Source organism: Somniosus microcephalus, chromosome 5 (assembly GCF_052327205.1).
Source record: "Somniosus microcephalus isolate GS21.2 chromosome 5, FLI_Smic_1.0, whole genome shotgun sequence".
NCBI classification, from domain to species: domain Eukaryota; kingdom Metazoa; phylum Chordata; class Chondrichthyes; order Squaliformes; family Somniosidae; genus Somniosus; species Somniosus microcephalus.
Genome location: NC_140991.1, coordinates 262,627,752 through 262,650,023, shown reverse-complemented (window position 1 = coordinate 262,650,023; position 22,272 = coordinate 262,627,752). Strand labels below are relative to the sequence as shown.

The 22,272-nt window shown below is 43.9% G+C and overlaps 1 protein-coding gene across 5 annotated transcripts in view; it reads right to left on the bottom strand.

Moving 5' to 3' along the window:
* The window catches only part of cap2 (cyclase associated actin cytoskeleton regulatory protein 2), a 295,674-nt gene that overhangs the window by 125,924 nt on the left and 147,478 nt on the right, over positions 1–22,272 (bottom strand). For all 5 annotated transcript variants that reach the window (XM_085988892.1, XM_085988893.1, XM_085988894.1 and 2 more), the window contains one exon: positions 6,945–7,022. In XM_085988892.1, the coding sequence (XP_085845018.1) occupies positions 6,945–7,022 (78 nt within the window). The remainder of the gene's footprint in view (positions 1–6,944; positions 7,023–22,272) is intronic.

Genomic DNA, 22,272 nt, shown 5'->3' with positions numbered 1-22,272 from the left:
GTTCTCTTAACCCTTGGCTCTAACCCACACCCAGGTTCTTTTTGGACTCAGCTAAGTGGGGTCACTCATATGGGGAAAAAAAACAAGGGTATATTCCATATTGGGACAACAGAAACTCTGCCAGATACCCAGCTGATGAAAAATAAAGCTGAATTTTGATTTCTCTTTTGCTGCTCTCATCAAAACACTCATCCTGGGCAAACATCGTTAAAACAAAGTAGGTTCAAAAGTAAGACACTGAGCAATTTCACAAAAATAGCTCCAGCATGTTCACCTGTCCAGGTCTCACAAAACTTTGAAACTCACTTTTGAAACGTTTATGACCGACTGCACCTCTTTCTCCTTCTGATGACACCATTTAAACTCACCAGCCTGAACGACTTCCACATCACACCATGTGGATTCTGCACCATGTGGGATTTCAAACCCGGCACCAACCAACGAAATGTAAAGAAAACTTTTTTTAAATGTATAAAAAAGCACAAATAACTGCCCTTTGCCTTCAGTATTATGACAAGGGAACTGGACACTTTCAGAATAGTTATTGCTTTCACAATGTAACAGGAAATATCCAAATCCCATCAGACTCCAGACTGCCTTTTCTGAATGTCTGCAAAGCCATTCCTGTGTAAATAGCAACAACCCCATTCATTTCAAACATTGTATGAGCAAAGCAAACAGTCTGGGCAGTAGGAAGAGAGTAACACGCTCTCTCTCCTTATTCATTCATTCATGCAGCATCTGACCCGTTCATAGTCTTTTATCCCTCAGTATGGATTACGACAAACTAATCATTTCTTTCCTGTTTAAACAGGGTACGGTAGTGTAGTGGTTATGCTACCGGACTAGTGATCCATAGGCCTGGACGAATAACCCAGTATGAAATGAGTTCAAACCCCACCATGCCAGTTTGAGAATTTGAATTCAGTTTAAATAAAATCTGGAATTAAAAAGCTGGTGCCAGTAAAAGTGACCATGAAGCTGTCAGATTGTCATAAAAACACAATTGATTCACTAATGTCCTTTAGGGAAGGTAACCTGCCGTCCTTACCCGGTCTGGTCTAAATGTAACTGTAGTCCCACACCAACGTGCAACTCTTAAGTGTCAGCTGTGCCTCAGTTGGTAGTACCCTCGCCTCTGAGTCAGAAACTTCAAGTCCCACACCAGGGACTTGAGCACAAAAATCTAGGCTGACACTGCAGTGCAGTGCTGAGGGAGTGCTGCACTATCGGAGGTGCCGTCTTTCGGGTGAGATGTTAAACCGAAGTCCCGTCTGCCCCCTCAGGTGGACATAAAAGATCCAATGGCACTATTTCGAAGAAGAGCAGGGGAGTTATCCCCGGTGTCCTAGCCAATATTTATCCATCAGTATCACTAAAACAGATTATCTGGTCATTATCACATTGTTGCTTGTGGGAGCTTGCTGTGCGCAAATTGGCTGCTACATTTCCTACATTACAACAGTGACTACACTTCAAAAAAGTACTTCATTGGCTGTAAAGCACTTTGGGACATCTGGCGGTCGTGAAAGGCGCTATATAAATGCAAGTCTTTCTTTTTTCTTAACTGCCCTCTGAAGTGGCCGAGCAAGCCACTCAAGGGCAACTAGGTATTTGCTATAAATACCGGTCTTGCCAGCGATGCCCACATCTGGAGAGTGAAATCTGGAGAGTGAACAAATAAAAAAAGTTCCCAAATAAGTTGGAGTTTGAGCAGTTCGAATTAGGCAAAATATGATCCCAAGACAGCCTGGAAAGGAAATTCAACTTGTAGAGCATTCAGCACTAATTCTAAATCTACATCTTGGGGCAGACACTGGTGCTAGCACTGACCTTCTCTAAACACGAGTGAGGGGTTGAGATGGGTTGCAGCTCGTACCTAGAAAGGCCTTGCACTGATATGTCTCGCTCTCTGATAGATTATTCCACTTGAAACACTGACCCATCAGTTGTGCAGTTCTGCCATTTCCTGTTTCTAATTTTGGATCTCTAACCTTTGCAGTTGTTCTCTGCAAACTCTCAAAGATCTACATTAAAAAAAAAACTGTTCTGTGGATATTTGCACAGTTGAATATTTTTAATTTTCAAATCATATTGCAAATCCTAAACTGGTTCCTTAGGCCTTTCGAACCCTTACTTTAAGCATGCTACAGAAACTAGTAAAATATTGCAGAACTGAGTCATACAGATCAGAAAGGTACCAGATTCAGTTCCTGGTCTCTGCTCCATTCGCTGTTCTTAATCACAGCAGCAGTAGAGAGGCTTTCGTTGGCCACAGCACCCTGGCATGTGGTGGGAGGGGGTGGAACTTCAGTCAGTGCTCTTATTTCCCATTGTTTTCTAGTGGCTCCTGCTGGAAAATGTACGTGGAAGTTGAATAGGGACAGAATCAGGCGCAGCTGTAATGCCCCCCACGGTCGAATAGCTGACAAGACTTCCTAAGCTCACATGTGAAAAATGACACTCAACTCCAGTAAAGCAGGGTGCCTGCAGGCTTAACTTAAGCATGAAGTGGAAACTTCAGTCATTTTACTGGGATAAGATCTCCAATTGTTCCTGGATGAAAAAGAGGGTGAGCGAGAGAGAGAAAGAGAGTGAGTAATAGAGAGAGAAAGTAAGAGAGAGAAGGAAAGAAATCATAGTTATGAAGACCTTTGCAATATTGTACAGGAATTCCGCTGGCTGGAAACCACACACGGGTGCAATTGACAAAAATAGAACAAAAAAACTCCCCAGCCCCATCAAGCCTTCTGAGCTCAGGGATGTAGGGGGAAGGGCAGTGTTCGAATCTCTGCTCTAGAGAAGTAAATGATCAGTTTTATATTGTGTGATTGTGTGGTTTTTGTTTGGAAAGGAGAGGGGAGAAGAAAAAATCTTATGACAGTCATGATTCTCAGCTGAACCATATTCAAGTGACTGTAGTGTGGGGGAGGGAGGGAGTCCAGGTCACCTACAAGGAATATAAAAATAAAATTACTGGGTAAAAAAATGTTTACATAAATACTGAATGGAGGACATCCTGACAAACATATTCATGATGTTGCTATTGGCGACCACAGGAGGTTTTGGAGGAAGGGTTGAACTTGAAGAACGAACAAAGTTGCATTTACATAGCACCTTTCACAACCTCAGCACACCCAAAGCGCTTTACAGCCAATGAAGTACTTCTGATGTGTAGTTGCCTTTGTAATATAGGGAAACGCGGCAGCCAATTTGCACACAGCAAGGTCCCACAAAAAGCAATGAGGTAAATTACCAGAGAAGCTGTTTTTTTTAAAGTGATGCTGGTTGTGGGATAAATATTGGCCAGGACACCGATAGAACTCCCCAGCTCCTCTTCGAAATAGTGTCATGGGATCGTTTACGTCCACTTGAACAGGGAGATGGGGCCTCGGTTTAACATCTCCTCCATAAGATAGGCCCTCTGACAATGCAGCAATCCCTCAGCACTGAAATGTCAGCCTAGATTTTGTCCTCAAGTCTCTGAACCCATGACCTCCCGACTCGAAGGCGAGAGTGTTAGCGCTGCACCATGGCTGACTGCAGTGTTTATAGCTGTTTTTACAGATCTTGCATTCTCCAAGAACAATGTTGTATGTCTTTGTAGAAACTATGATGTGCACTAGCAAACGTTGAAGATTTACATGTGCTTTAAGATCAAAGATTGGGTTTTGCCTCTTCCAAACAAACAAGTTCACATAAATCCCAAGCAAGATCCTTCCAACTGATATAAACGCAGAGGTTTTAGGCACTGCAACAATGACACTAAAAACCCAATGTGATACAACTTCCCAGAAAAATGTAGGATTTGGAGAACAAAGGAAGTCGGATAAATCGACATGAAGGGTTTGACTATTAGATGGTATTGTGCAGCAGTTGTGGGAATTTTCTAATACCAATCAGATACAACACATTATATTAGGTCACCAAATGAAACACACGTGACTGTAGTACTGCAATCACACATCAAGTAGAGTTTTATTTAAAAATTTAAATAGGGACAAGGATCGGAAAAAGCCATTCGGGCATTTGTTCTTCATCCCTCTTGTACATTCTCATTATTTGCATTCAGCTGCATTCTTCACATCTAATGTTCCTGTCTCGACTACCCTGCTTGGCAGATGAATCTAATTAATCAACATTAGTCACATCTTAATATTGCAACAACATTTACCAATGGGTTAATGTCGTGCTGAAAGGAGGCTACTGCACTAGAGCCACAAGGAAGTGGGATAAATACAGTGTGAGGTATCTTAAACCAATGCTGACAAACCAAGCAGGTCTGTGCTCTTAGTAAAAACAAACTTTTCTCCTCTGCTGCCCATATCCTATCCTGCACCAAGTCCCGCTCAATCACTGCTGCCCTTGCTGGTAAACACTGGCTCCCGGGCCCACTAACCCACCAATTTGAAATTTTCATCTTCATGTTTAAATCTCTTCATGGCCTTGCCACTCCCTGTCTCTAACCTCCTCCAGCCCTACAACCCTCCCCAGAGTTTCCATTCCTCCAATTCTAACCTTTTGTGCCTCCCCCTTCTTTCACCTAACAATTGACAGCCATGCCTTGCACTCTGGAATTCCTTCCCTTCTTTTGACCCTCCTTAAAACCCACTCTTTGACCTCACGCTTCCTAACTTCTCCTTCTTTGCCTCAGAGTCCATTTATTTCGGATTCTGCCAAGCATCTTGGGACATTTTTCTACATTAAAGGTGATATTTAAATGCAAGTTGTTATCAATAAACAACAGCTTCGGAGATCATTAGATGTAGGTCTAGTAAAGTGGTTTCCCAGACACGCAAGCAACAGTAAATAGAGGCATTAAATGAATGGAGAAAGGTGGGCCCACAAAACCGGGCACGCAGCTGAATTCTGGCACACCTGGCACGCAACGCTCTGCATCAGCAGTGCTAAAGTCAAAAACTTATCCCATTGTCTCCATCAGAAACAAAATAAAAGCTATGGCAAGTTGGTTTCACTTGAGGAGGGAGAAGAGTCAGAATGAGAAACAACAACAGAAAATGCTGGAAACACTCAGCAGGTCAGGCAGCATCCGTGGAGAGAAAAACAGAGTCAGAATGAGCGTGCATCATGTTCATCGTGATGCGATGTGATGATGCGTTTTAATACAACTTAACATCATGTCGTGTGCATGTGAACAACTACTTCCATTTTTTTTTAGGTGTCACCTGTGGCTCAGTGGGTAGCACTCTCGCCTCTGAGTCAGAAGGTTGTGGGTTTAAGCCCCACTCCAGAGACTCGGGTGGATCATGGGTGGATGCATGAGGTCTGGATTAACCAGGTAATTATTTATAGTGATATTAACTGTACAAGAGGATCTGTCAGCATGCATCAAAGTGAATATGCCTGAGTTGCTCAGCAATGCTTCTGCACCAGACCACTTACAATGAAAGAAAGACATGCATTCATGTAGTGCCTTTCATAAATGACCTCAGGATGTCCCAAAGCGTGCTACAGCCAATGAAGTACTTTTATAACGTAGGACAAGACAGTTGTATACTTTACTACTGCGTCACTGCTATTGTGTAGCTTTTAGTCTCCCTCCCAGGAATGTAAGGATCTATCAAGTATAAAGAGTGCTATCGTTGATACCACAAAACTATAAATTACACTTTGCCTTGTCCCAGTGACCAAGGAAAATATTATAGGATGTTTCTAGAAGTACCAACAGCATTACTCTCGGACACATGAACTTTCACCAACAACACAACTGCAATGGCACCACCCTGTATCCAAACTCAGCTGCCCAGGACAGATCTAGTCGACGCCATCTGATCCCAAAGTCATTTGCTGCTGCTCATCATATGTTTCAGCAGGTGCCAAAAAAGTGCAGGGTCAAGGAGGCAGAATTCAGAAGGTCAAAGCCAGCAGTCACTTCGCTGTTTAGGAGATGGGAGTTCACTAATTTCAAAAACATATGGGTGAAAAAACAAGTGTTTCATAGTTAAAACTTTAAGTGCTACACAACTAGAGAAATAGCAATTCAGTAACTTAATATAATTTAAGTGTCAGCTGTGGCTCAGTGATAGCACTCTTGCCTCTGAATCAGAAGGTTCAGATTCAAGTCCCACTCCAGAGACTTGAGTACATAATCTTGGCTGACAGTCCAGTGCAGTACTGCTGTCTTTCGGATGAGACGTTAAACCGAGGTCCCGTCTACCCTCTCGGGTGGATGTAAATTTGCTACAGCCAATGAAGCACTTTTATAATGTAGGACATGACAGTTGTATACTTTACTACTGCGTCACAACTGCTGTGTAGGCTTTAGTCTCCCTCCCAGAAATGCAAGACACTATTTCACAAAAGAGATGGGGTTTTTTTCCCTGGTGTCCTGGCCAATATTTATCCCTCAACCAACATCGTTAAAACAGATTATCTGGTCATTTATCCCATTGCTGTTTGTGTGCAAATTGGCAGCAGCGTTTCCTACATTACAGCAGTGACTACACTTCAAAAAGTACTTGATTGGCTGTAAAGCGCTTTTGGATATGCTAAGGTCAGTCGTGACAGGCGCTATATAAATGCAAGTTCTTTCTTTTTCTTTATACCCACGAGGAGCTTGGCAACCAACTGGAAACCTTCAGACATCTTCCATTTAGAAACTTCTAGAGGAACCTACTTCCTACTTGCTTCACCCAAATAATCGTCAGAACTTAAAACGATTTGTGAAATTTGAAAAGCTGGCCAATGTATATGTAAATCAAGAAGCGGATTTAGTAAATAATGTTGTCCTATAACAAATATATTACAATCGCTCTCTTTATAACCATGGACAGTTTTCAACAGTCAGTTATTTCACAGAAATCTCACTGCTACGTTGAAACAGTATTGTAGATGTGCTCGATTTTAGCTGACTGGGCTTGTGAGCTTCTCCCTTTTCCTGCTGATGGTTTTGGGGCCTTCATATTACACATACAGTTACTCACCTCCAGAGGCTGCTGGTGTTTACAGGCCATCAACAGGAAGTTTCTCTGGGCTTCAAAAGCTGCACTAAACATCTCTGCCTGTTTGGAAAAAAAAAGTAAAAGCACGTTTCAAACGCAGGAAATAATGCAGCATAAAACCAGCATGTAATGAAAGGAAAAACAACGGGCTCTTTACGCCATTAACATAAAACAATGCAAGTTCATTTCAGAATTATAGAATAAACTTAAATTCATTGTGCATCTGTCCCCACTATATTAATCTTGACGGGACACAGATGGGCATAAATACACCAGACACTGCAGTGAGATTAGAGAAATCTGCACAAACAGCTGGGAATGTGAAAGCTCATCTTCCGTACTTGCAGCTATCAGCACCAATGCTCTAAAAGAATAAGCCACTTTCATACGAGTTTAAGGCTGCAACCATTTGCCTTTAATCAGCAAGTTACAGCTTTCGATTTTCAGAAACTGCACTGTACAACAGCAGTTGGCAGGGCTGGGACACAGACTTGGAAAGTAGTGAAAGGGCTGTGCAACATTCATATCTTCAAGTGTGGTCACCCTGCAAGTGTTCCAAATGAGTAATACCCTTACACTTGCTACTGAAGGGAGAGGAATGATGTAACTAAAATTGCAATGATTAAAAACATCATCATCACCACTTTTATACTCTTTGAAAAGGCAGAGTGAAAACAGGAAGGTCAGGAGTCAGCAACCCTTTAAAAAACGACATTCGTACCAGGGATGAGAGAATATACAGGTCCACAACCCCTTATCCGCAATTCTGAAATTCGAAAAGCTCTGAAAACCGAAAGTTTTTCGTGGAGCGTCACTCGTGTGCACAACATGACCCGAGTGGCGCCAAACATGACCCGACGCGGCCGATGCTTGACTGTGAGGCGTCAGCTGTGTCTCAGCGCTGCTACCAGTCACACGTGCGTCTGCTGCTCTCTGATATTTTTTGTTATTTTGTGATTTTGAGTTTAATTTCACTGTGAAAATGTCAAAAAGAGCTGCAGATACCCCTGCCGTTCTGAAATCTGAAAAATTCCGAATTCCGAAACACATCTGGCCCCAAGGGTTTCAGATAAGGGATTAATAACCTGTACTGATAAATCACCAAGTTTAACAGCGTTGTCCAATAGAAATTGTTGAGCAGCCACAAGTGTGGCTAAGGCAGAAATGTTTTTGCCACATGCACTAACTTAATTAGAAAACACCTTACATACAATATAGGTAAATGTACTTCTCGTGTATATTTACTTAACAAACCTCTACCACCGTTCAGAGTGAAACTTTTCAGTCCTTCATTTTGACCAAAGTTTGGAATTCTGCCGTGAATTTATCAGACACACCACATCTCAGTGTAGCTTCTAGGTTTATGTCCAGCCTGTGAGCGGTACTTTGACTTCATCAGTGATTGCTGAGAATATTGACACGCACAACGTGGCACGCCAGACCTGTCCCCGTTCCCGCTCTCCATCCAGACACACTCCTGCCCCTGCCACCCCATCCAGAACACTGTTGGATACTGCTTGCCCTTTACCATGAGATGTCCTGTTGGAGCTGCTCGTTATTGGCTGGGATTGCTTTCTTCTGTTGGCCTGTAATGACAGCTCCCCTCTCCATACAGTGTTGCTCGTGTTTCCATGGTGTTGAAGTCCGTGTTACACACCATTTTAGCAGATAACGAATAAGCAGTAACCAAGGAAGTAAAGCACCCACAACCATCAAAAAGACACTCGTACACTCTGCTTTCTGTGTTACCATTTTACCAACAAATGCACAAATAGGTTAAAGTTCATATGCATAAACTGCACGAATACGAATATTGAGAGCACATGCCCAATGACGGTGTTTAGTGCTTTTTTTTAATTTACTCATCAGAAAAGCAATTAGCCACATCTGGATTCGCAATTATTTGCATGTGGCTAGCGGCTAACGAATTAGACAACACTGATTTAGAACTCCCCGCACAAATGAAGCACCTTGGGAATTCACACATGGAGGTGAGCATGCCAAATTTGCGGCCTGCACAGATTTTTCACCCGTTAATTTTAGTGGATTATAGTGGGCTGTCCAGATTCCCAATACTCGCTTCCCATCATGCGAAGCTCTGTGGAACATAGGAACAGGAGAAGACCATTCTGCCCATCGAGCCTGTTCCGCCATTCAATGAGATCATGGCTGATCTGCGACCTAACTCCATATACCCGCCTTTGGCCCATATCCCTTAATATCGCTGGTTAACAAAAATCTATCAATCTCAGATTTTAAATTAACGATTGATCTAGCATCAATTGCCGTTTGCGGAAGAGAGTTCCAAACTTCTACCACCCTTTGTGTGTAGAAATGTTTCCTAATTTCACTCTTGAAAGGTCTGGCTCTAATTTTTAGACTATGTCCCCTAGTCCGAGAATCCCCAACCAGCGGAAATAGTTTCTCTCGATATACCCTATTTGTTCCCCTTAATATCTTGAAAACTTTGATCAAATCACCCCTTAATCTTCTAAATTCTAGGGAACACAACCCTAATTTGTGTAGTCTCTCCTTGTAACTTAACCCTTGGAGTTCGGGTATCATTCTGGTAAACCTACGCTGCACTCCCTCCAAGGTCAATATATCCTTCCTAAGGTGTGGTGCCCAGATCTGCTCACAATACTCCAGTTGTGGTCTAACCAAGGTTTTATATAGTTGTAGCATAACTTTTGTCCCCTTGTATTCTAGTCCTCTCAATATAAAAGCCAGCATTCCATTAGACTTTTTGATTATTTTCTGTTCATGACATTTTAATGATCAATGTACCTGAACCCCCAAGTCTCTTTGGACCACCACTGTGTTTAGCTTTCCACCATTTAGAAAGTACCCTGCTCTATCCTTTTTAGGTCCAAAGTGGATGACCTCACTCGTTTGTTAAATCACAAATTTACCCCATAATGATGGGAGACTTGGAAAGACTAGCACTGTATTCACTGGTGCAGAGAAGGTTCACTTGAGGAATCCAATATGTGTTCAAACTTTTGACAAGTTCAGGGGAGGTAAATAATGAAAACATCAGGCTGAATCTTAACTCCCAAAAACGGGTGGGTTTGGGTCGGGTGAGATGTTAAAACTCGAACCTGCCCACCTCTGAGTTTAATGGAGGCTGGACAAGGGGCGGGCAGCAAACCCCCTTCCAGGAGGATGCTTGGCCAATCAAATATTTTAATGAGGTTGACAGCCTCTTATTTAACCTGCTTTGCAGGTTTAACCATGGACGGCTGGGTTTCCCAGACCCCGGCAGCTGAAGGGAGGCGAGGACAGATTTGGGGAGAAGGTAAACGCTTCCCCCCGGCCCCCAAGATTCCCCCCCTCGGGGTCAGGTATCGGAAACCGCACCCCCCCCAACAACGCTCCCACTAGCAGCAGCAGGTGACTTACTTGTGTCCTGCTCCCGAGTGCTCCTCGCCCGACTGGAAGACAAGCCCGCCGATCAGGCTGACTTCCGGGCGGGGAACCCGTCAAAGCAAAACTACGCACGCTGTGGAGTCAAAACTCGAACTTCCAGGTCTCCCGACAGAAATTCCGCCACCCGCCTATGCAGCCCACCCCTATTAAGATTCAGCCCATTATTTTCACTAGTCTGTGACTCAGTAATAAGGGGCCTAAATTTACAACCAGAAACACAGAGGAGGATATTAAAAGGAATGTTGTTTTTAGGGGAAACGATTGTTAGTCCTCGGAATCCACTATATTCAGTGGTTAATGAAGCAGAGTCATTCACAGCATTGAAGAGGAATTAGGTGAACCGGAAATAAAATATTCAAGTGTACAGGGAAAGAGCAGTCACATGGCATTAGAGTAAAATCGCGCTGATACGGAGCGAGTACTGGCACAGGCACTGGCACAGGGTTTCCCCCTGGTGAAACTTCTACAATCCTATTTGCACTGGTCCAATCCCTCCCTTTGAGGAATATTAGGTACAGTAGTATAGTGGTTAGTAAGCCAAAGGCCTGGACTAATAATCCAGATGTTCAAATCCCACCATGGCAGTTTGAGAAATTTAATTCAGTTTAAAAGAAAAATCTGGAAATAAAAAGCTGCTATCAGTAACAGTGACCTGTTGTAAAAACCCAACTGGTTCATTAGTGTTCTTTAGGGAAGGAAACCTGCTGTCCTTATCCAGGTCTGGCCTATATGTGACTCCAGTCCCACCTCAACGCAGTTGATTCTTAACAGTCCTCTGAATTGGCCTAGAAAGCCACTCAGTTGTTTGGGATAGGCAATAAATGCCGGCCTTGCCAGTGATGCCACATTCGGAGAATAACATTTTTTGAAAATAAGGCTGGCAAACTTGCAAATAAAAGTTAAAATTCAAAGCGTCTTGGTACAAACCTAAATTATACAAAAAAGATAAAAATGCACCATTTGAAAAACAAAACTATTTTCTTCTCAAAGCAAATTACACGATCATGCTCCTTTCTAAATATGAACACTTTGCTATCGCTGTATAAAACTAGCCTTTCAAGGTTATTCTTCAGACTCCTCCAAAACACAATGAAACACTTCAAAACAGTATAATCACATCTGCTGCAGATTTCCATTTTTCCAACAATGACCTACATCCTGAGCAAAACACCTGCGCCCAATTCTAGTGGTAAGCTGCCTCCCTGCTACTGTGCTAATAACTGGCACAGACACTGCGTGCTGGAAACAGAAATATTATTGTCAGCCACGTATCAATCTCCTTCTTGGTCTAAAAGTCATACTGTGACGTAAGTGATGTACGCAACATTTGCTGGAAATTTAATAACATTTAATTTGGAATTGTGTGTGAAAACTGAAGTGCAAGTCAGGTCTTCGTGACCAACTTTTAGCCATAGATTTGCAGGAGCTTTCTCTTTTAAAAAAAAAATAGTCCTTTCAATTGACAAGAGGTAGCTCTCTTGCAGCAGCCGCATATAACTGTCGCTCACTACCATTTGAATATTTTGCAAATTGACTTTTTTTTAAAAAAAAGGCACTCGTTGATTTAAAAGATCTAGAGAGATGGGAATTTTCCACAAAAATTTCCATGAACCTTTTCCCTGGAAGACAGAAGCCAGGAAGTGTACAATTGTGCGGCACATACAAATTTATCTGACATGCTCAATTAAAGTTGTGTTACTACAGTGCACAAGCCCTGACCCTTGAACTGTTATGCAGCTTCAGAACAAAAGTTTCTTTGAAGAATACTAGCAGCCTCGAAACCTAAAGAGCATTAATCAATACTTCCGAGTTCAATTTAGTCAATTTTAAAGAATCTTGTGCTGAGGATCTTGCGAGACTTAACTTTCGGTATTTGCTGCGTGCTTCAGAATTGTTAAAATTATATGGGCTAGAAATTCAGTGCATTTGCGCCTCCGGGGGGCGCTAACGACTTTTCACCCGGGCGTAGCGTCACGAACGACTCCCTATAAATTCGGCGCGAATATAGTGGCGACGGTAACCGGTTGCGCCCCGCTCCGCTGGTGATGATCATCACTGTGCGCACCGCCCCGTTTTCGCTCCGCCTGCAAAATTGGCCCGTGCCCCCTGAATCTGCATTGAGCGATGACAGTGACTGATTCAGGGGCGGAACAGAGTGGCAGGAGGCTCGCGGGACGGTAAGTAAAGGGGAGGCGGGCAGGGAAAAAAAAAAAAAAAAAAATCGGTCAACTTACTTGCCTGTTGCGTCTTTCAACGCGGGGTCCGTGTGCCGGGCTGTTGGCATGACACCCCGCTCCCCTGATGGTCCAGGTAGGGCCCCGCAGAGTTGTGGGCTTAGGCCTTCCCCTTTAATGAGGGGAGGAGCCTGTCATGAATCTTATCATGACTCATGAAGTAACACTGGGCGGCCAGCTGGTGGTGCCGTCCAAGGAGTATAAATACTCGGGTGTGGGCCCAGCTTGCTCAGGATGTTTCTGTAACCAGGAACTAGTGATGTAACTAGAAATCTCATGGTTTTGAAACAGTTGATTAAAGCCTTGTTTTATACTCAAACCAAGTGCTCAGTAGTTTTTTTACATCAATTTAATCAACTGTGTATCGGCTCCACGCTCTGAGTAATTTCGGGAAAAGCCAGCTACGACTTCAACTGTAGAAGGGAACGCCGACGTAGTAATCAATCCATCATGGACAAACTACTCAGACCCGCCCGTCTTGACCTGGACCCGAATTCACCTACAACTACTAAGGTATGGAAACACTCGTATCGTACCTTCAACAACTTCCTCGGGGTGTGTGGTGAGAATGTTCCTGATTAATTAGAGATACCTGCCAATTATGTATCTCCTCATGTGTTTGACTATATCGAAGACTGTGTAGACTATGACTCCGCTATCCTAATATTACAGCGACTATATGTTAAGGCCCCAAACTAAATTTTTGCTCAGCATCTACTGGCCACTACTCGACAACAACCCGGGGAATCACTTGACGAATTCCTTCAAAAGCTTTGCAGGCTCAGCAAGGATTGTAATCTTAAAGCTGTCACAGCTGAGCAGTACCAGAAGGAGCTAATTTGTGATTCTTTTATTAACGGAATTACGTCTCCCTTCATACGCCAGCATCTGTTGGAGAATAAAACCCTCGAGTTACAGGCTGCCTATGACCAGGCATGTTCCCTGGACTTAGCAAAGAGGAATGCAGATACCTATCTTTTACCACGTGCATGGGCTGCTGCTATCACTTTTAATGACTCCTTCGATAGGTCTCGGGCTGAAACCCTCACTGATGATGACTCTAACCTAGCGGATGACAACCCTACCCTAGAAGCCTTCACTGATGACGACCCTGCCCTAGCGGCATCTTGGCAATCTGGAAGGAAGTGTTTCTTCTGTGGAGGTGCATTCTACTATAGGAAATTTTGTCCTGCTCGTAACGCAACCTGCAATCATTGCAGTAAGAAAGGTCACTTTTCTAAGGTATGCCAGTTAAGAGCCTCTGTTAGTAAGAAAGGCCACTTTTCTAAGGTATACCGGTCGAGAGCCCCTGTTAGTTTTGCAGCTACTATCTATAAAACTGCTCCTCCCCCAAGAGCCACTACTAAGGTTACAGCTGCAATCTATAAAACTACTCCTCCCCCAAGAACTACTACTAAGGTTACAGCTGTCAAGGGTAAAATTGCCTCTCCTCCCATCACAGCTGTTTTTCCCCAAAGTCTGTCCCATGCAGCCATGAAGGTTTCGGTAAATGGACACATTTTGAGTGCACTAATCGACTCATGCAGCTCTGACAGCTTCATTAGTGAGCGGGCTGTCAGTAAGTTAAAACTGCATATTTACCCCTCGAACAGGGAAATTGCAATGGCTCTGACGACACTGACCACCAACTCTTTCGGCTTTTGTCTTGTCGACCTTATTCTCAATGGCCGCACTTATTTCTCCACCCGGCTCGGGGTGCTCAAAAAACCTAAGCAGTGATGTGCTCCTGGGACAGGATTTCCAGAAACAACACAAAAGACTTACTTTCGAGTTTGGAGGGTCAAAGCCGGAGCTTACTATTTCCAAAGTACCGTTTTGTGCGCTTTTGGCGGCTTCGCTCGACGAGCCCTCCTTGTTTGCCAATCTTTCCCCCCAATGTAAGCCCATAGTCACTAAATCACGACGTTTCAGCCAAGATGATCGATCCTTTATCGAGGCAGAAATCTCTCGCCTTCTAGCTGACAGTATCATTGAGCCATGTTCATCTTCCTGGCTCAAGTCGTCATTGATAAAAATCCTCTGAAGCAACACAAGAAACGTCTTTGCATCGATTACTCGCAAACTATTAACCAGTATACTGACCTGGATGCCTACCCACTACCACGCATCGATGACATGGTCAATAACCTTGCCAACTACAAGGTATTTTCAACTTTTGATTTAAAGAGCGCATACCATCAAGTACCGTTAAAGGACTCCGACAAAAAGTATACGACCTTTGAGGCCAATGGTCGGCTTTATCAGTTTTGTCGACTTCCATTTGGGGGTCACCAATGGGGTGGCCATCTTTCAATGGGCAATGGATAGCCTAGTCAAACAGGAGAACTTAACGGACACTTTTCCATATCTGGATAATATCACCATGCTGGTCATGACCAGAAGGAGCATGATGCCAACCTCCAGAAATTTTTTGACGTTCTCCGTCGTCGCAACTTAACGTTAAATGAGTCCAAATCTATGAAATCAGTACCATCAGTCAACATCCTTGGCTACTGGGTGGGCAACGGTGTCATCAAACCGGATCCGGAGCCACTTCGTCCGCTTCAGGAGCTCCCTCTCCCTACGAATCTCGGCTCTCTTCATCAGGCACTCGGCATGTTCGCCTATTATGCAAAATGGATACCCCACTTCTCCGACAAGATCCAGCCCCTGCTTCATGCAAAGTCATTTCCGTTGGTGGCAACGGCTATTTCAGCTTTCAACCTCCTCAAGCGACATCTGGAAAAAGCCACGCTTCGTTCCATCGATGAAAATCTCCCTTTCATGATCGAGTGAGATGCATCGGATGTGGCGATCTCTGCTACCTTGAATCAAGGTGGTCGACCCGTTGCATTTCTGTCCAGAACTTTGCAGGGTAGCGAGCTCCATTATCCTCCTGTCGAGAAGGAGGCTACGGCTATCATCGAAGCAGTATGTAAATGGAGTCATTTTCTCGCTCGTCGCCATTTCACGCTTATAACCGATCAGCGCTCCGTGGCCTTTATGCTGGATAACCGGAAACGCACTAAGATCAAGAATAACAAAATACAGGAGGATGGAATTGGCCGCCTTTGGCTACACCATACATTATCGACCCGGCAAAGAGAATGTGGCCCCGGATACCCTCACGCGTGCATTCTGCTCTTCTATGTCAACTTCGACTCTTGCGGACCTTCATACTGACTTATGCCATCCTGGCGTTACCCGTATGTTGCGCTTTGTGCGATTTAAAAATCTCCCATTTTCTACGGAAGATGTGAAAAGAACTTGCTCCACCCGTAGAATCTGTGCAGAATTAAAACTGTAATTCTTCCATCCATCGGATGGCTCGTTCATACACGCTATGCAGCCACTCAGCATTGACTTTAAAGGGCCATTGCCTTCCTCAACGCGAAACACCTACTTACTTACTATGGTGGGCGAATATTCACGCTTTCCCTTTGCTTTCCCCTGTCCCAATATGCTTCCTTCCACAGTGATCAAATGCCTCAATCAGGTCTTTTCCCTTTGCGGTACGGCCAATTTCATCCACTCTGATCGGGGTGCCTCCTTCATGTTAAGCGAACTCAAAAGTTATCTTTTCCAACAGGGAATCGTCACAAGCAAAACAACACCGTATCATCCCATCGGTAACGGACAGGTTGAGAGATACAACGCTATCATTTGGAACGCTGTTCGTCTTGCACTGAGGTCACGCAACCTACTAGACCAGCAGTGGGAAACTATGCTCCCTGACGCGTTGCATTCCATCAGGTCTCTTCTTTCTACGTCCACCAATGTCGCTCTTCACGAGCGATTCTTCAGGTTCCAGCGTCGCTCCACTCATGGGACGTCCCTACCGTCATGGTTGGCAGCGCCCGGCCCCGTGCTGCTCCGAAGATTTGTCCAATCTTCCAAAAACGATCCCCACGTTGACGAGGTGGAACGGACGTTAATCCCACTTACGCACACGTGCGGTACCCTGATGGCCGGGAGTCCACTGTTTCACTCCGAGATCTGGCTCCCTGTCCAACCAGTCCCACGGACTCAACTGGTAGAGGAACCCATGGTAATGATACCGACGCTCTGTGCTCCTTTGAGGATGACGCCCTACCTGGGACATCAAGGGATCTGCCGGCTACTCCACCGGATCAACTTGGGGAGCCGAGCGCTTCCCATGGGATGGCCACCCGAAGCCAGGACGCTGGTCAATCCCCGGCTGCCAACCAAGATGACGCCAGCTCTGTGCCTGTGGGGACCCGCACCCGGAGTCACTATCTCCCCAGTCTTCCGCAGGTCGATCAAGGTGACACGGGCCCCGTCGATCTACCAGTATGGACCAAGCGACCCAGGGACCAAGACACGGTCCGAGGAGACGTGCCTTCCAGCCACAAGCGAAGATCTAAAAGACTGCTCCTATTCGTGGTCCGCCTAATCCACTAGAAGGAATCGTCGGACTTCCAAAACTTTCAGGCGGGAAGGATGTCATGAATCTTATGACTCATGAAGTAACAATGGGCGGCCAGCTGGTGGCGCCGTCCAAGGAGTATAAATACTCGGGCGTGGGCCCAGCTTGCTCAGGATGTTTCTGTAACCAGGAACTAGTGATGTAACTAGAAATCTCATGGTTTTGAAACAGTTGATTAAAGCCTTGTTTTATACTCAAACCAAGTGCTCAGTAGTCTTTTTACATCAGAGCCCTTCCATGCGGCAGCACTACGTGGCCCAGTGCATAGCGGTGGAGAACGCACCACCCCGATATTCGGGATTAGCGCTCGAATAAGGAAGTGACGCGCTTGAACTAGCTCCCTCTTGGGGCGCTAAAACTGAATTTAGCGATCGCTGGTGCTATTTTTCGCCCGGCGCTGAAGCTCAGGCGATGTTCGCGACCCAAAATGGTCGCAAACAAATTTTCCCCTCTATATTTTTAAAAAGTTTGATATTGCTTGATTTTAGAAATGCCTTTATAAAACTGCAAAAACTATTGCGGCCAAACCTGCGGCAAAGTTGTAACGCGCAACACTATTGTGCAAAGTATCAATGTATTAAATACAGTGAACAAGGCAACAATCCATGTACAGTATAAGGTGTTTATAAAAAAACTATATTGTGAAAATAGATTACCTTGTAGGGTCTTTTTCAAATAATATACGTCTGCCGCCCACTATAGGAGTATAACGTAACCGTATTCGGGGGAGGGGGGAGTTAATGGTTCTAGGGGTTAGTGGTAAGCAATGTTTTCTTTCAGCTGCACGGCCGCGCAGCGCTCTGGAGCACCTGCGCAGCCGGCTCACCAGCTTTTAAATGGAAAAACCGCACATGCGCAGAATTTTGAATCAGTCGCACAGCCCATTAAAAGGGCCGCGCGGCCAAAGCAAAATTAGAGGGAACATTGGTGATAAGTGGTTCTAAGGGGTTAGGAACATAGGAACAGAAGTAGGCCATTCAGATACTGTTCTGCCATTCAATTAGATCATGGCTGATCTGTACTTCAACTTCATTTACCACCTTTGCTCTATATCCCTTACTATCCATACTTGACAAAAATCTATCTATCACAGTTCTGACATTTTCATTTGACCTCGCCTCAACATCTGTTTGGGGGTGAGAGTTCCAGATTTCTACTACTCAGATTTCTACTACTCTTTGTGTGAGGAAGTGCCTCCTGAAATAACACCTGAATGGCCTAGTTCTAATTTTAAGGTTATGCCTCACTGTCCTTGACTCCTCCACCAGAGGAAATAGTTTCTCTCTATCTATCCTATCAAATCCTTTAGTCATCTTGAACACCTCAATTAGATCACCCCTTAATCTTCTACACTCACGGGAATACAAGCCTAGGCCGGAATTTTCTGGCGTCCGTGCGGGCGGGATTGGAGGGAAATTTGCAATAACTTGGAGCGGGTTGGGAACTCACTGTCATCCCACCCCCACGCGCCTTTTCCTCAGACGCATTTGCCAGCGAGGCAGCGACCCGAATGGCAGAGGCGTGTTAGAAATTATGGGTGCCTAAAAATGTATACGGCTATGCGAATAATACTGTGCTTAAATGATTGTATGTTTCTGCTTAAGACAAGTAAGGGGTTAATGTATGCGTTATGTTTTACTGGGACTGCTTAAGTTTTGGTTTCCTGGAGAAACTTGCATTAGAATTTAACAAAGTGTTTTAATTAGTTAGATTAGAGGATGCATAACATCCCACATAGGGGCCCACAGTATGGCTTAGCTAGCTGTAAGTTGTTTGTAAGTTAGAATTTTGACTCTGCTGTTGTGTCTTTAATTTGGCCAGTGAAGGCCCAACCTATGTTTTTTCCATTATTACTAATAACCATATTAGAATGCTAAAGTAGGAATTGGAGTTCATTTAACAGAACTGCTTGCAAAGATAATTAAAAGTTAATTAGTATAAAGGGCATAGAATAGAAGGAATTTTTGGGAGTTAAGGTACCATCTCAGGATGCAATAGTCTGTTAGATTAAGGGGAGATATTTTGGATGGCGGCTGGTTGAGTAAGACAGCTCTGGCTTAGGCCTCTGATTTAATGGCCCAAAGCTGTGCCTGGTACACGCACTGGCTGCACCAGTGGTGGACAAGACAGGATGAGATAAGGGAAGACAGTCGTCAAGATGCTGTAAGGCCATGATTGGTCAAGTACAGAAAGCATGTGTAATGGTAGTGAAGATCCCTTGAGGGAGGCTCTTCATCTGCAGGTTTAGACAAAGAACTCGCCATGCCATTGGGCACCTTGTTTTAAGGGGAACCTCTATAGGTTAAATGGTCTTGTCCATTATTCTACCCTAGTCTAACACTCTTGGGTAGTTCAAAGAAAGAGAGAGAGAGAGACACGTGATACAGGAAGGAGAATGAATATGAAGAGTTGTTCGTGCACGCCAGCCATCTGTCCAATCGGGCCCGGTACCATCTACTTGCCACAGTCGTATGTTTTTGCTGTATAACTAGTGTGGTAAACCACTGTTATTGTTACACTGTTGTTATCACCTACACAAGGTTACCTCTTGCCTCGCACACTGTTATACCTAGGCATACCTCAGCTGACTCCGCCCATGGCTCCGCCTGCTTGCCCAGGTATAAAGGTGATTGCTTGGCTAGTATTCTTCCTTGCTGGAACCGATCACCCACGAGGGTGGGCTCTGTTATTTAGCCAATAAAAGCCTATAGTTACTATCTTAACTCGTCGCTTTTCATGGAATGAATTGATAGGTATATCAACTAGTGTGTTATATTCTGTCCTAAACTCAGACTAAACACAATCTACCAGTGCTTTATTTGCACTTTTATGGCTTTTTTAACCTAGGTTGCTACTTTTAATGATTTGTGAATCCATACCCCTGAATCCCTTTGCACCATTTAGAATCTTATTTTCCAAGGAGTTGGTCGCCTCCTTATTCCTCCTACCAAAATACACCACCTCACTCTCATCTGTACTGAAAATCATTTGTCATTTACATGCACATTCTGCAAGTTTGTTTATGGTAGAATTAATTAAAAGCTTTTAGTTTGTCATGTACAAACTCTACTTAATAAAAAATTACTTGTCAGAAATGACTGGGATATAAAAGAACTGCATTATAATGCATTAACACTTCAGAAACTTCACTCAGTTACACGGTTATGCATCGACAAACAATCCAAAAGCCCAAGGTGAGCTGAAAGAGGCATAACTATTTGTGCAATTAGTATTAATTTTAAAGTTTTAAGCGTATTAACCCATCCCTCATGTCACTATAGCAGTGGCTGCACAAGCAGCGGCTTTCCTATGGCGCTGACGTGCTGTACGTCCAAGTGATAATTAGAATATTAATCAGTATGCAACCAGACAACCAACAAATATAAAGTGCTGTAGTTCTTTAGTTCACAGTATAAAAAGGAATTGAACAAAAATGGGTATCCGTATTTCCAACTTCAATCACTTCCATTAATAAACATTGGGCTGGATTTTGTCAATGGGAAGCTTTTGGAGGCGGGACTGCTGCTTGCTGGCTTTCAATCCCGCCTCCATCAGCTTCTGGCCAACCAGCGGGATTTTCCCCTGATTGACCTTGTTAAGCCTGCCCAGTGGGCTCAGCAGGCCAATTAGGGGGAAGTAAGTTAGTGACAGAGCACGTCAACGTCAGACATGCTATCTGTCAAGATTTCTTGAAAGAAGAAATGTCAGCGTTTGACAGCTCTGTGAAGTTGTCAAACACTGACATTCTGTGTAGTTTGATGAGGCCCTTGTGTTCAGGACTCATCAAACCTTTCTACTTTGCAGAAATCACCTGGCTGTTGGTTCGGAGGATCCAACAGCCAGTCCGTGAAATCTACAATGAAGATGTCGGGACTCCGGATCCATAGCGGCTGAAGGCTGGAGGCAGAAACAAAGGTAAGTGAACATTTTAAAACACTTAACACTCACCTTACATTCTTACCACTCCACACTTGCACCCATCACTCACCTCTACATCTCACTTTCAGACCCCTCCAACCCCCGCAAACCTTCTTCTCATCTCCTACACCCTGGCAGGGTTCTCCACGGTCGGGATGCCTGCACTTCGGAACTAAAAATAGGGATAATCCTATTTTCTGCCTGTTAAGTACCTGTTAACAGGCAGTTAATAGGCTTTAATCCCTTTCCCGCCTCGAGGAGACGGGACCCGGGGCAGGACGGCTTCCTGCCTCCTGCCAAGAGGGCACGGAGGCGGGTTGGGGGCAGGTTTGCCAGCCGCCCCCAAATCCTGCAACTTTATCGGCAGTCCCGCTTCCATACCCGCCTCCTCGGGGCTGACAAAATCCAGCCCATTGTCTTCTTGAACCACCACCCCCCCAGTAACATGTCAGAAATGCAGCACTTATTCACAAGTGCAGAAAAACACATACACAATTTGCGTCACCGAATTGAAAACAAAAAGCAGGAAAAGTTATGATTTAACAGAAATAAACATTCATCTTTCTTCCTGGACAAGAGAACCAATCAGACTGACTTGGAAATGTTTACTAATATGGTGACGTAAAGATGTTAATTTACAAAATTCGCTTCTAATGTTTTTCTCTCAAACATTCTCCACAATATTAATCCCTGCTCTTATCACGAAAAGTGTCGAGTTATTTTAGGTACTTCCCAATTAAATAAATATAGTGGGAAACAAACTTCATTGTACACTCAATTTTTAATCTCCTATTTCAAACATTTATATCAAATCAAAATTGTACATTATTAGTTTAATCGAAGTATTTTCTGTGTCTTTCTCAATAAACAAATAGTTTCTTCTAAAGTAGCTTCATGCAAATTTTTATGCATCAATACATAACTCGTGTTTCTATCAACACTCCACTAAACGTTTGAGAGGAAATCTATATTTACATTATTCCTGTTAGAACGACAGACAAAATAAAATGGTTTGTGTTTTTCCACTTTTTTGGTTCTCTTCCGAAACTTCTTAATGATATTTTTAAAAAAGTCAATAAAAAGTAATATGTAACTCCTACAAATTCTCCCCCCTCCTCAACAGCATGGTTGCATGTTTGTGTAAAGCTACTCACTTCAGTCGATTGCTCAGAATCAAATATTGAGAAATTTCAATTTTAAAATGTTTTAAACATAGAAACATAGAAGATAGGAGCAGGAGTAGGCCATTCGGCCCCTTGAGCCTGCTCCGCCATTCAATGCG